Source organism: Rattus rattus, chromosome 18 (assembly GCF_011064425.1).
Source record: "Rattus rattus isolate New Zealand chromosome 18, Rrattus_CSIRO_v1, whole genome shotgun sequence".
Classification (NCBI taxonomy): Eukaryota; Metazoa; Chordata; class Mammalia; order Rodentia; family Muridae; genus Rattus; species Rattus rattus.
This window is the reverse complement of record NC_046171.1, coordinates 23,430,051-23,444,314: the sequence shown is the minus strand read 5'-3', so window position 1 is coordinate 23,444,314 and position 14,264 is coordinate 23,430,051. Positions and strand designations below refer to the sequence as shown.

General features: G+C 38.3%; 1 protein-coding gene across 3 annotated transcripts in view; it reads left to right on the top strand.

Annotated features, from left to right (window-relative positions):
- The window catches only part of Herc4 (HECT and RLD domain containing E3 ubiquitin protein ligase 4), a 72,125-nt gene that overhangs the window by 18,860 nt on the left and 39,001 nt on the right, over positions 1–14,264 (top strand). For 2 of the 3 annotated variants that reach the window (XM_032889161.1, XM_032889162.1), the window contains 5 exons: positions 1,241–1,400; positions 5,148–5,224; positions 6,623–6,844; positions 8,140–8,231; positions 11,523–11,653. In XM_032889161.1, coding sequence (XP_032745052.1) covers positions 1,241–1,400; positions 5,148–5,224; positions 6,623–6,844; positions 8,140–8,231; positions 11,523–11,653 — 682 coding nt within the window. Of the gene's footprint in view, positions 1–1,240; positions 1,401–5,147; positions 5,225–6,622; positions 6,845–8,139; positions 8,232–11,522; positions 11,654–14,264 lie in introns of those variants that run through there. The other variant, XM_032889163.1, reaches the window with a different exon arrangement.

Here is a 14,264-nt window from a genome sequence, read left to right as displayed (position 1 = left end):
ACTAGCTTCCCACTTTAAAAAAAAAAAAAAAGCAAGCTCTTAATCCAGATCTAATTTGAAATGCTTTACATGCAGGAGTGTCAGTTCCCATGATACAGTTAGTTTCATGATTAAATAGCACTATTTACCAAACTCTCTGCTTGATGGAATTTAAATTGCTTTTATCATGAGGCTTCTGGTATATTGCAGATAATAATTGTAGCATTCTTATTAATTAATCTTATAAAGTTAATTTTAAATGTCATGTTAAAAACTTTGTACTGGTAAAACACTAGCAAACATTGCATATATTTTTGTTTTTGTATGTGTGGGTGTTATCCTGAATGTTTATGTGTATGGTGTGCACTCAGGTGCCTTTGGAAGCCAGGGCAGGGCATCAGATTCCCTGGAATTGAGTTACAGGAGTTTGCAAGCCAATGTGTGCATGCTGGGAACTGAACTCAGGTCAGCTCTTAAGAATAGCAAGTGCTCTTAACCACTGAGCCATCTCTGCAGCCCCAACACTTTGTATCTTAAACTTTGTCACTGACTAGCTACTTTTGATTTAAAATGACTATATGAGGGGATTTATAACTGTTGGTGCTAAAATAGAAACCCATAAACTAAGACCCACCATTTATAATACCCCTACTACATTTTACTTCTCTATTCAGAATATCCAACTGATTTTCTGCTTTAAAATTTGAGCCTGGAGTGATGGTGGTATATGCCTGTAATCTTAGCACTTGGGAGGCAGAGGTAGGAGCGTCCCAGGTGTAGACCACCCTGACCTGCAGTAGTAAGATTCTGCCTCAAAAAACTTAACTAATCTGTTATTAAATTTCCAGTTCAGATTATTTCATTATGAGTACTACACTGTAGTGTCTGTGTGATTAAAAATTAGTTTGAATTATAATTATACTGCTGAAATTCCAATAGCCCAGTTTATTTTTAAGTGATTTCTTTTTCAATATTGGTTTTAAATAGAATATGGTCTTCTGAGATTATCTTGATAAGCCCTGGATTTCTCCAATATGTTCAGGTCATTTATTATATCTTATCATAATAATTATTATGAGAGTTTCATAATGAGAATTATATATGGAACATATTTGTTAATTTTTTTCAAAACAACTGGTTGTATTTTATGTTTTAGCATCTCCTTATTTTTTGATAAAAAATGAGAACTGAATATATTTTAATCCTCATTTCAACTCAAAACTTGAATGTAATGTTTCTTTTCCTGACTTTTGTTCTGTAGAGCAGGTTGTTGCCCTGGATGCCCAAAATATCGTAGCTGTTTCATGTGGAGAAGCTCATACATTAGCACTTAATGACAAGGGCCAGGTGTATGCTTGGGGTCTCGACTCTGATGGACAGCTTGGCCTGCAAGGATCAGAGGAATGTGTCAGAGTACCCAGGTAACAAAGGTGACCACAAAGAGGTCTTTAATCTTTTCTAATAAATCTGTTTATCTAAATAAGTTTGTTTACTGGGAGCATGTATTTTTGCCTAATCACTTCTCCCCTTTGGATCTTTGAAGACGTTACCGAGTTGGTTCTTGTTAGTGATGTGTGGTTGGCTAAGTATCAGTATCTACTCCATAATGGATAGGATTTCTATTCGTAAAGAAAAGCAGGAATTGTTTTCTTCTAGAGTAGGGTAGATTGATTTCAGCTGCTGGTTCTACTCCGTCAAATGTCCCAGCTATTAAAGTATTTATTAAATACTGGTTGGTTGATGGGCATAGTGGCACGTGCCTTAACCTCTGCACTCAGGAGGCAGAGGCAGATAGATGACTCTGTCAGTTCGAGGCCAGCCTGGTTTACATAGTAAGCTCCGGGACAGCCAGAACTATGTAGAAAGACCCAATCTCAGAAAAACAAATACCTATTAGTTGTGTGTTTCTCTGACATTTTTTTTTCTCAAAAGGCTTTATTGGTTTTGTTTTATTAATTAAATGCAGAAGTCATTAAAGTGCAAACCCTCAGTCCTGGGACTTCTGGTATGCACCACCATGCCCAGCTCTTGTTTTAGATCTTGGGAATCCAGTTAGCTTTTACCCACTGTACTGTTACTTTTCTTCTGTTGTTGTTTAAGATCTTGTTTTGTTATGTGCGTGCTTTTTGCCTGCATGTATATATGTATACGTACCACAGGAGTGCCTGGAACCCAGAAAAGCCGAAGAGGGCATCAGATCCTATGGAACTAGTGCAGCTGCTCCCAACTCCTAATGCTGCGACCCTTGAATACAGTTTCTCATGCTGTAGTGACCCCACCCATAAAATTATTTTTTCTGCTTTACTTCCTAACTGCGATTTTGCTACTGTTAAGAATTGCAATGTAAATATCAGACGTGCAACCCTTGTGAAAGGGTCATTTGACCAGCTCCTAAGGGTTGAGAACCCCACAGGTTAAGAACCACTGAACTAGAGCAACAGATAGTTGTGAACTGACATGTGGGTGCTGGGAACCGAGTATGGGTCCTTCTTGCAAGATCATTAAACATGGTAACAAGTGCTGCAGTCCTGAACCATGTAGTTGGTCCATGACTCCTTTATTAATCTGGTCAGGTGGATTGCCCATTTTTGTCTGTTGGAGAACTTTGTACATTAAAAAATTTTTTTCTATTTATTTCTACTGTGGTACTTATTTTTCTTTCCACTTATTAAAGTTGGGTGCTTTTTGTTTTTGCTTTACTTGATCTTTGAGTAAGAATGAGTGTTTGTAGAGCTTTTTTGTCTTATTTAATGTAGGTGCTAATTGCTGAAATCTCAGTACAGCTTGTGCTGTAGTCCGTAGGCTTGTGCGTTGGGTCTTTATTTCCCCCCTTTTCAAGAAATCTTAAAATTTTCTCTTCTTTTTTTGATCTATTTGATGATTGTTTAAAATTAAGCTGTTTAATTTTGTGCAGTTAGTCTACTTGTTTCTTGTTACTGATTTCTAGTTTTATTGTATTGTGACTGAAAAAGATAATATTTTGTTTTTGAATTTTTATGGAGGGGCTAGGGATAGAGCTCATTTGATAGATAGTCCTTGTTACCTAGCAACATGGCAAACCCAGATATGATGGCATGCTCTTATAATTCCAGCACCACGGTGGCAGCAGAAGTGCTAGAAGGTCATCCTCAGATTAATAACAAGTTTGTGGACAGCCCAAAATAATAAGTGAGACCATTATCAAACTAAGAGAGAAGGGAGGATGTGTTACTGAGAATTGTGGCCTATTAGGCGGTACAGCCATACCCTGGAGAATATTTTACATGCCACTGTCTGTAGTTGTCTGCTAGGCCCATTTGGTCTAGGGTACCTTTTGACTTTTGTATTGAGTTTTTCTTGGATATCCTGTCAACTACACAAAGTGGGTCATCAAAGTCCTCTAATACTGTGTTGGAGTTGATCTCTCACTTAGGTGTAGAATATCTAGAGTACTTGTTTTTCATATTTTGATGCTCTAATAATTTAGAATTGTTTGCTTCACCTTGGATTTATATGTCCTTAGAGGTAGAGTGAATTTCTTAGAAGCAGTTTTTATGCTGGTTGAGGTGGTCCATGCCTTCAGTCCCAGCAGTGAGGAGGTTGAGGCAGAAGAATTGTCATTTAGGTGAGCTCGGGCTACAAAGTGGGGCTGTCTCCACAAACCAACGAGAAGTAGCCGCTGTATATGTTTGGATTTTGTAATTCAGTCAGTACTCTTCTTTTTTGTTTGTTTGAGAGGGGCTGTCCTGGAATTAGGTAGACCAAACTGAATTCAAAGATCCTTTGCTGAGATTAAAGGCCTGCTCTACTTTGCCCAACTCAGTCTCTCAGTTTTAACTCGAGAACTTAGGATGTTGTCATTTAAGGTGCTTGATTTTACAGCATCTCACTGTGTAGCTCTGACTGGCTTCACACTCTGTAGACCTTGAAAAATTATGTATTCGCTATATTTGGCTATCACTGTGTTAGGCTTTGGGATTCCCATGGGCGTAGGATATAAGATGTATTCTGTCTTCATTGTTTAGCATAGAAGACAGACATTATGGTAGAGATGACAGGAAAAAATAGTCTTCTTTGAGAATATAGTATTTTGAAATGTTTTGGGTGAGCTTGTGCATTGAAGTTAATGGTGAAAAGATCAATGTGTGGTGTGGGTGGTACCCATAAGCAGGAACAGTTATTACCAACCTCAGCACACTTGAATACATCCGTGTACATTTGTTTCTGGCTCTTTTGTACTAATTTTGCTATAGTGTTCTGTTATACTGTCAAAAACTGAAGGTACATTAGAATCTGCTGATTTAAAGCAGCACAACTCTCAGGTTCTGTAGTTAAGAACATAGATCTAATAAATAAAAGTTTTTATACAGTGTGGAGTTAGAATTAACTGTCCTTTTTCTTGCCCACAATATGATCCACTGGACCGGTCTTTGGAAAATCATAGTTAACAAAACTCTGTTCAGAATTTGCTCCAGTCTTTTAGTTGGCAAAGTCAGGTCAGATGGCAGTATCGGGAAAGTCAGATAAGAGAAATTCCTCTTACCTTTTTCTTGAGAACATTATTCAGAAAAGCAGAAGATTGAGCACATGAAGGGGAAGTATGTAAGATGCTTGGGATGTAGCAGCCAGCCCGTCCCCTACTCCCAGTAATGCACTGTGGTTAGGAAAAACTATGAGTGTGAAGATAGGAATGTGAGATAGCATTACTGATTATTATCATAAGTGGGAATGGACTAAATTTCCCTATTTGGTTGAAACAGGAGTGCCACTGATGTGGGCATTAATTGAGAAGGGTAGGCGGGGGATAGGATCTAGAGTTCTGACTGAGATTAGGAGAACACCAGATTTAGAATAATTAGTGTTCCCAATAAACTGCCAGGTTTTACACTAAAAATTAAGAAAAATATTGGATAATAGAGAATGTTTGATAAAAGCATCCTGAGAGGTGTTTATCTATAAGCATGGCTTACCTTGCTTCTGTCTTTTTAGGTGTTTTCTCAGCACATCTTTTTATACTTATATTCTGATCACTGGTTTAACCTGATGTTTTGATAATTAGCCTTGGCTGAAAAAGATAGCAGGCCTTGAAAAGTCAGTAGACAGCTGGCCAGTGAGTAGCACATGAGTAGCACACAAGATACACTTGTTGCACAGAGGGAATTGAGTCTGCTCTTTTTTTTCTTTTCTAGAAATATTAAAAGTCTTTCGGACATCCAGATAGTACAGGTTGCATGTGGTTACTATCATTCACTTGCACTTTCTAAAGGTAAGTACTCGGGCTTTTCTAACTAAAAATTATTGTTTGGTACTTTGAACAAAAAGGCCTCTGGATTTTCTTTTACAAGATTTGTCCTGATTTCGTTTCCATGTATTTAAAATCAGCTATTAGTTTCTATACTTACAGAACTGCTGAAATATTTATTGATCTTAGGGTGTCTGTAAATCAGTTTCAGGGTAATCTTTGGGTTTTTTGTTTTGTTTTGTTTTTGAGACAATTTGTCACTGCCCTGGAGCTCACCAAATGACTGCTGACTAGCCAGTGAGCCTGAGACAGATCACTGGCTCCTTCTCCCTGAATGCTAGAGATGGCATGAGCATGCTGCTACCCCTGCTCCACCCAGCCCTGTTCTGGGTGCCTGTTGAACTTGTCTTCACTTTACCAGTTGAGCTGTTTCCTCAGCATAGAAGCTTGTTTTTGTTTTGTTTGTTTTAAGATTGATTTATTAAAAAAAATATTTATTTATTATATATAAGCACACTGTAGCTGTCTTCAGACACACCAGAAGAGGGCATTAGATCCTATTACAGATGGTTGAGAGCCACTATGTGATTGCTGAGATTTGAACTCAGGACCTCTGGAAGAACAGCCAGTGCTCCTAACCGCTGAGCCATCTCTCCAGCCCCAGAAGCTTTTAAATGCGTACCATTTTGTAGTGTGAGCTTTTTAATTTGCTAAATAGATTATTGCCAGTTATTTTAATAAAAAATGCTGAAATTGCTGGCAGATGAATTAGAACTAACAAGTAGTAGAGAAAATGATGAAAGGATCCAGGAAGGATGCTAAAAACAGATCTATTTACCAGAAAAAAACCAACCTTAGTTCCATTTGGTGATGTCTGAGAAGGAATGACATCCCCGTGTATATGATTTCCGCTGATGAAGGGCAACACTGATGAGAGCCAATGGGAACTGGAAGCAGGGTGGAAGCCATATTCAGTTTGAGCACTGTGAATTAGAAGTAGTTTTGGAACATCCATATGTAGATGTCAAATAAGCAGTGGGCAGTCAGGGATTTCTTAGTTTAGATTTGCACATGTTGATAATGGAAGCCTTGATACTTCTTAGGGAAAGGCTAGAGAATAAGAGTAAAAGATGAGGACTGTTAAAGAGAGTCCTTTGTTGTAGGGCATGAGGAAATAAGCGTATTACTAGTTTATATAACTGGTTACTAGTATACTACTGAAACTTACCAGTGTGCTGATAACATGTTTTCATATAAAGAAACAAACCTCTTCCTTCAATAAGTATATATTTTCATCTAATGAGAAAATGGCCCAAAGAAGTAGTTGATCTTCAAATAATACTCTGTGTGTGTGTGTGTGTGTGTGTGTGTGTGTGTGTGTGTGTGTGTGTGTAAGATAACTTTATGATTTTTGTCTTACAGCAAGTGAAGTTTTCTGTTGGGGACAGAATAAATATGGCCAGCTTGGTCTCGGCATTGAATGTCAAAAGCAAACCTCACCACAGCTGATTAAGTCTTTGCTTGGAATACCATTCATGCAAGTCGCAGCAGGAGGAGCCCATAGTTTTGTACTCACCCTTTCTGGAGCTATCTTTGGATGGGGACGTAACAAATTTGGTCAGCTAGGTCTTAATGATGAGAACGGTAGGTTCTCTTTAGAGTTAAGTGCATTTTTAAACGAGGATCTTCTGAGATAATGAGTGATTCTTAGAGCATTGGAAAAATGTATACCCAAATCTTCCCAGGACTGATAGAAGTGAGTGGGGCTGAGGGTGTTAATTTAAAATTTTAATGTGGTTTGGGAGGATCATGGGAAGGCTGAAAATTAACATGTAGTAAACATGTAATAAATTGGAAAGTTTGTTGAGGCCTGGAGATACAGCTCAGTGGAAAAGCTCATGCCTAGTATGCACAAGGCCCTGGGTTTTCCCTAGCACCTTTTCCCCCATCAAAAAGAAGAAAAATATTCTTTAGAGCACTTGTATGCGATTTTATATATAGGTCCATGGGAGAGGCTTGCCTACCACACAGGGGATCTGTGGGCTTAATCCACATTACTGAAAGAGAAGAAAGGCTATGCTGCTTATGTTGTCATTACTGGATGTCATTAAGAGACAGTTTATGAATACTGATTTAAGTTGGTAACCAGTTTTGCTGCAGTATTGGCCACTACCTGGTAGAACATATGTGCAATAATAGCTTAGCCTGGTGTTGAAAAATTTTTAGTCTGGAAAAGTAGGATGACATATCCAGTTGATATTATTGTTTCAAGTTGGATTTATTTGATCTGGATTGTTTGATTATTTTTTGTTGAGCTTCTTTTTACTCTGATGGTTGTCTTAAATAAACATTTTAAATTAAAAAAAAAAAACCAACTATTTGAAACAAGTTACAATCTTTTATCTGATACTTGATACCTGCCAGTTTTTTGAATGCTAATATTTGGCATATAAGTCATAGTTTGTGAAGTTCAACATACTTGTAATGCCTGAGGTGGCCAAAGTGCATTTTTACCTAATAAAAACTGATAATGATAATAAGTAAGTAATTCTCTCGTAGAATTAAATAGTGGCTTTTATTCTGCATAAATATGCTTATGTTACCTGTTAATTGTTTTGCTACAAAATGCAGAAAGTAGGACAGGCTGTTGAGTAGAATTTCTGAGCATGGCCCTTACAGAATAAATAATTATACACATATCGAAAGTCTGATAATACTGAAACCCTGTATTGCTGAATCCTCTGTACATTGGCACTAGGGTAATTTAATGCTCATAAGGCCTGGAAACCCAAATTTATAGGCTTTTTTTCTTAGGAAGTCTTTGATTGATAGTAAAAATTAGTATTACATCTACTGAGTTTGGAAATCTGTAAAGGAAACACATTTTAGAAGAATTTTAGTTTAAAAATATCATTAACATCTTTTATTGGAATTTTCAGATAGGTATGTTCCTAATTTACTAAAGTCACTAAGATCTCAGAAAATAGTTTATATTTGTTGCGGAGAAGATCATACTGCTGCATTAACCAAGGTATTGTATTTAAAAAACTTTTATTATTCGCAGTAATTTTTTCATAATTAGTGAATGCTTTTGTAATATTTCCATTAAACTTGAGCAATGTTTATGTTTCAGAAATAGTTTATATATTGAAAAAGGCCTAAATTATTTTTGAAAATAACTTGCCTTAATGTTCAGTTTTGCTTAGGGTTATGAACTGCGCATTTGATAAACTGTGACATTCAATTGCAGCAGTGTTTAAATGTAGTCCAGACTCACGTTAAACTGTAGACATTATCCCGTTTCTGTGCTTCAGGAGCGCTGGGGCTGCAGTCATTTAGTACCATGCTAGCACTTTTTGGAGGGGTGTTTGTCTGTGGTATTGATAATAGAAATTAAAACTCAGAATCTTGTGTATACTAGGTCACCTCTCTACCACTGGGCCACATCTCCAGCCCTTTCTTTATTTTTGCTCAGGCTGACCTCCGGTTTTTAAATCCTATTAGCCTCCTGAGCAGCTGGGATTATTAAATATTTTGAATGAGATGGCTTCATTTTGGTTCATCAGGCTTGCAGTGCTGTGTGTCAGTCCCATTTGTATTTATTTATTCATACTACTTAATTTGCATTAAACTTCCATTTGGTTTATATTTTATAACATGTAAAGTAGCTGCTGAATTTTCATTATATTTAAATATTTTTTATATTTTATAAATATATTAAACTAAATGTTGTATTTAGGCTGAATACTAAGCTAGCGATGACAGTTTTTAATACAGCCTTGTCAATTGCATTAACATTCATCTTTCATCTTCTGGGGTACTTCTGTGGTGAGTAGATGTCAAAGAAAATGAACACATTCAGACAGTGGGTGTAGTTATGTGATGGCCTCAGTTTGATCTTCACTAATATAGAAACAAAACATATTGCAACTAATTTTTACTGGAAAATGTTATTTGTTCATATTAACATAAACATTCTGAAAAATTGTTTTTGGCCAAATTAGAAATTGGTGTTTCTGAAGGGGTAGGGATGTAGTGGTTGGTAGAGTGCTTGTCTAATACACAGGAGGTCCTGGGTTCTATCCCAAATACACCACATAAACTGAGGTCAGAAAATAAAGCCTGTCTTTACAGCTATGTAGCCCCTCCCCATTGTTATTATTTTGTCTTATATATTTAGTAAAAGAAATTAACTATTTTCTTACTTATCCTCCTCTCCTCTTCCTCTTTATCTTCTTCTCCCTCCTCTGCCTCTGCCTCCTCCTCCTCCACCTCCTCCTCTTCCCCCACCTCCCTCTTCTGGTGAAAAAAGCCTCACTGTGTAGCCCTGGCTGGGCTTAGAACTCACTACCTTACAGAGTGTTAGAGATGGAAGCCAAAGCTCCATGTTTGTTAGGCAAGCACTCTATGAACTAAGCTGTCTGTACCCTGTCTTCTGCTCTGTATTTGATATGGAAAGTTTTAAACCGTGTTTTCATACTATAATATATAAAAAATTATGCCGTTAGCATTGAAACCAGAGTGTAAAATTACACACACATAACTATAGTTGTAAAGAAATTGTCAAATTGAAAAATACTATAGTTGTGTTAGGTTATCACATGTCTCTTTTTAAAAATGGCCTCGGGGTTGGGGATTTAGCTCAGTGGTAGAGCGCTTGCCTAGCAACCGCAAGGCCCTGGGTTCGGTCCCCAGCTCCAGAAAAAAAAAAAAAAAAGAAAAAAAAAATTGGCCTCAGCCAGATGGTGGTGGTGCATGTCTTTAATCCCAGCACACAAAGACAGCAGGTGAATCACTAAGTTCAAGGCCAGCCTGGTCTACAGATGGAGTTCCTGGATAGCCAGGGCTACACAGAGAAACCCTGTCTTAAAAAAAAAACCAGCCACGGGGTTGGGATTTAGCTCAGTGGTAGAGCGCTTGCCTAGCAAGCGCAAGGCCCTGGGTTCGGTCCCCAGCTCCAAAAAAAAAAAAAAAAAACAAAACAAAACAAAAAAAACAGCCAACAAAACATCATAGCCTCATGAGAGAGTTCAATCATAAAGATTTAAAGATTGTCTCTTATAGCAGGTCTGTATGCATACACATCTGTGCACTCTGCCTTACATGAACTTTTCATGGGAGCTTTCCTATCTGTACTTTGTATTTAACATGATCTCCCTGTGTAGCATGGGTTGGCCTTGAACTCATCTTTTTGCCCCGGCTTCCTGGTGGGAGGACATTATACTCTGTCTATGCAGAGCATTTGTTAAGCTTGTGAACTAAAAATAGCTTTTTTTTTTTTTTTTAAGTTTTTGTGAAATGTTAGTTGGGTCCTTTGAATTTAAAAAAGAAGAAAAGAAAAAAGAATATAATGATATTCCAAAGCAATGCAATTAAGTATTTCCTGGCTCTTTGATTGGTTGGTTTAGTAGCAGTTATTTTGTTTGATAGGTGTGGTGTCTAACGTAGTCCTGGCTCTTCAAACTATTGGGCAGCCTTTCACCTTCTCAAGTGCTGAGATTTCAAGAGTGTACCACCATACCTAGTAGTTATCACTTCTTTAATTAACACTTAAATATTTTTATCATAATGAGAACATGATTGAGTACTTAAATCTGTCAGAGCATGCCTGGTGGGTCAAGCCTGTACAGTTACAACTACCTGAGATGCTGAAGCAGGAGGGCCTTAGAGTTCAACGCCTTCCTCAACTAAGAACAAGTTCAGGAACAGCTTTGACATCTATTTAAAAATTCTATTTTAAATAAAAGGCAGAGGCTGGTGAGATGGCTCAGCAGACAGAGGTGCTTTCCAAGTGTCCTCAGTAACTTGCATTGACTCACCAGAATTCAGATAAAGGTGGAAGGAGAAGACCAAACTCCTAGAGTTGTCCTCTAAATGCATGTTTACACATGCAACATGGACATCCATACTAATAATACATTTTTAAAATGTTTTGCCAGTGGTACAGGCTTTTAATCCCAGCACTCAGGAGGCAGAGCCAGGCAGATCCCTGAGTTCGAGGTCAGCTAGGGCTACACTGAGAAACCCCTGTTTCTGGACAAAACAAAAGGTTTAAGTAGAAGAAGGTATGCGGGGCTGGAGCCTGAGTGATAGAGCACTTGCCTAACGTGCACTAAGCTCTGGGTGTATTCCTTATTATCACACACTAAATTATTTTAGCTTGAAGACATGTTTGCCTTCTTTAGTCGGCCATCACCTAATTTCAAAGACAGAAAAGAAAACATTGAGTCTGTATTAAATGTGGTCTCATGTGGTAAATATTAGCTTATTCTCTGGTGTTGAGCTTTGCATAAGTTAGTTGTGTTGGTTTGTTGTTTTCCAGGAAGGTGGAGTGTTTACCTTTGGAGCTGGCGGCTATGGTCAGCTGGGTCATAATTCTACCAGTCATGAAATAAACCCCAGGAAAGTGTTTGAGCTTATGGGAAGCATTGTTACTCAGATTGCTTGTGGAAGGTAAGCTGTGGTAAAGAAGTGAGGATTTTGGACTCTAGACTGCTTATCGATCTGGTAAGGATGATGACACACACTTGTAATTCTTGCACCTGGCAGGCAATCATAGGGAGAATCTGTTTTTAACAAACCACCTACCACCCACCCTAAGAAAGAAACTCACATTTTTTTAGAGGACTGTATAACAAATTGTCTTAGGGTTCTAGTGACCTGAGGTGAGATAGTTCTGAATGTCCGATTAGCTGCTGAGCAGCTGTAACAGCTGTCTCCTGCGATTCCGTCTCAGTTTCTTAGAGACTGTGTCATTCTTCATTGTAATGGCATCATTCTTATATTTTTACAAGCATTTTTACAAAAGTATTCTTATTTTAAATATTTGCCAGCACCACTTTCTCCTCTTAGCAGCTGGCCGTCCTGAGAGGGGCAATGCTGTTTAGACCTGTATTTCCCCACTACTTCAGAGATGCTCGACATCTTCTTAAAATCTGTATTGTTATTGACTACTACATTCTGGCTCTTAACCTCTATCAGATACCTAATCTGAAGGTTTCGTTTTTTGTTTTTTAACATTTTATAGGTCACCCTTGTGTTTTTGTGTTGTCTGGAGAGAAGAGAAAACAGACTCTGAGTCATCCATACTCACCCTAGATAATCCATAAACAGTTCTCCCATCTTAGGTCTAGACTGGCTCAACTCAGCTGAACTTTGGTTTCTTAAAGGAGCATGTGTAAATTCTGGGTGGTTTCTTAAAGGAGCATGGGTAAATTCTGGGTGGCTGAATAAAATTCTCTCCCCTTGCAAGTGTTAGCCATTTATGGATCTTCAAGGTAGAGTGGGCCTTCTCTGCTGGCTCATGACTTACCTTTGACCCCTGTGTGCTGGCTGCCTCATGAATCTTTTCTACATAAAGGAATGCTTCATCACCAGCATTCAAAATACTGTCGTTTTAAATGCCGAGCTATTCTTCTGAAACCAAGATCTGGGTGAAAATAATCAGTAGGCAGACTGAAACAAGCCATGGCTGCCATTTGGCTTGATTTGGGGCTTTGGCTTTTGATCCTGCAGTTGCTTTTGGAAGACTTCTAAATGCAGTTCGTTTTCTAAAGCAGTTTTGCAAGAATGTTCTCAAATAAATAGCAGGCATTAATTTACTGTGTAATATAATTCTTTTTTTTTTTTAATTTTTTATTACATATATTTCTTTACTTACATTTCAAACGTTATTCCCCTTCCCGGTTTCCTGTCCTTAACCCCCATTCCCTCCCCTCCTCCTGTAATATAATTCTAAGTGCAAAATATGATTCTGCATATAGATGAAAAAGTTGTTTATAACAAATGTCAGACTGGAGAGATGGCTCAGTGGTTAAGAGCACCTATTGCTCTTCTTTTTTTTTTCCCCCTCTCCATGGCCCCCGCCCCCCTATTGCTCTTCTAAAGGTCCTTAGTTCAATTCCCAGCAACCACATGGTGGCTCACAACCATCTGTAATGGGATCTGATGCCCTCTTCCTTTGTGTTTGAAGACAACTGCTTATAATACACAAATAAATCCTATTTAAAAAGTGTCACTCACTAAAGTATTTTAAAAAAAAAATCCCAAAAAACAAATGTCAATTGAGAAAGCTAGAGACGTGGTTCAGTGGGTCAGAATACTGATTGCTTTTTCAGAGGACCTGGATTTGAATCCCAGCAACCACATGGCAGGTCATTACTGTTTTGTAACTCCAGATTTATGTAATTTGCTCTTTTTGGCTTCCTTGATCACTGCCCACATGCACCAGATACACATGCAGACAAAACACAATTATTTTAACAAATGGGATCCTGAGAAATGGCTCAGCAGTTATTTACCGGCTGCTGTTCTAGGGACCAACCCAAATCCTATCCCAGCACTTACCTTGTCTCACAACTGTTTATATCTCCAGTTCCAAGGGATCACATACCCCTTTCTGGCTTCTGAACAGCAGACATGCATGTGGTACACAGACATGCCTACAGGCAAAACACTGTGTACATACAATAAAAAGGTAAACATGTATTTAGCTGTCACGATGGCACAGGCCTTTATCCCAGTCCTCAGGAGACAGAGGCAGACAGATCTCTGAGTTTGAGGCTAGCCTCATCTGCAAAGTGAGTACAGGTCAGCCAAGGCTCTATTACACGGAGAATCCCTGTCTCAAAAAACTTTCATTTAAGAAAAAAAGGAAGAGGGGTTGGGGATTTAGCTCAGTGGTAGAGCGCTTGCCTAGGAAGCGCAAGGCCCTGGGTTCGGTCCCCAGCTCCGAAAAAAAAAAAAAAAAGAAAAAAAGGAAGAGGGGTTGGGGATTTAGCTCAGTGGTAGAGCGCTTGCCTAGGAAGTGCAAGGCCCTGGGTTTGGTCCCCAGCTCCAAAAAAAAGAACCAAAAAAAAAAAAAAAAAAAAAGAAAGAAAAAAAAGGAAGAGAGAAATAAGTGGGATCCTGTACTGGGGGATGTTGGAGGTGGTGGATATTCGTTAATAAGTGCTCGCCTTACTAGCACTAGGACCTGAGTTTAATTCCTACATCACATATAAAATGTTGCGCATGGTGACACATGCTTGTTGAGTCTTGACACTGATGAGACAGAAACAGTAGA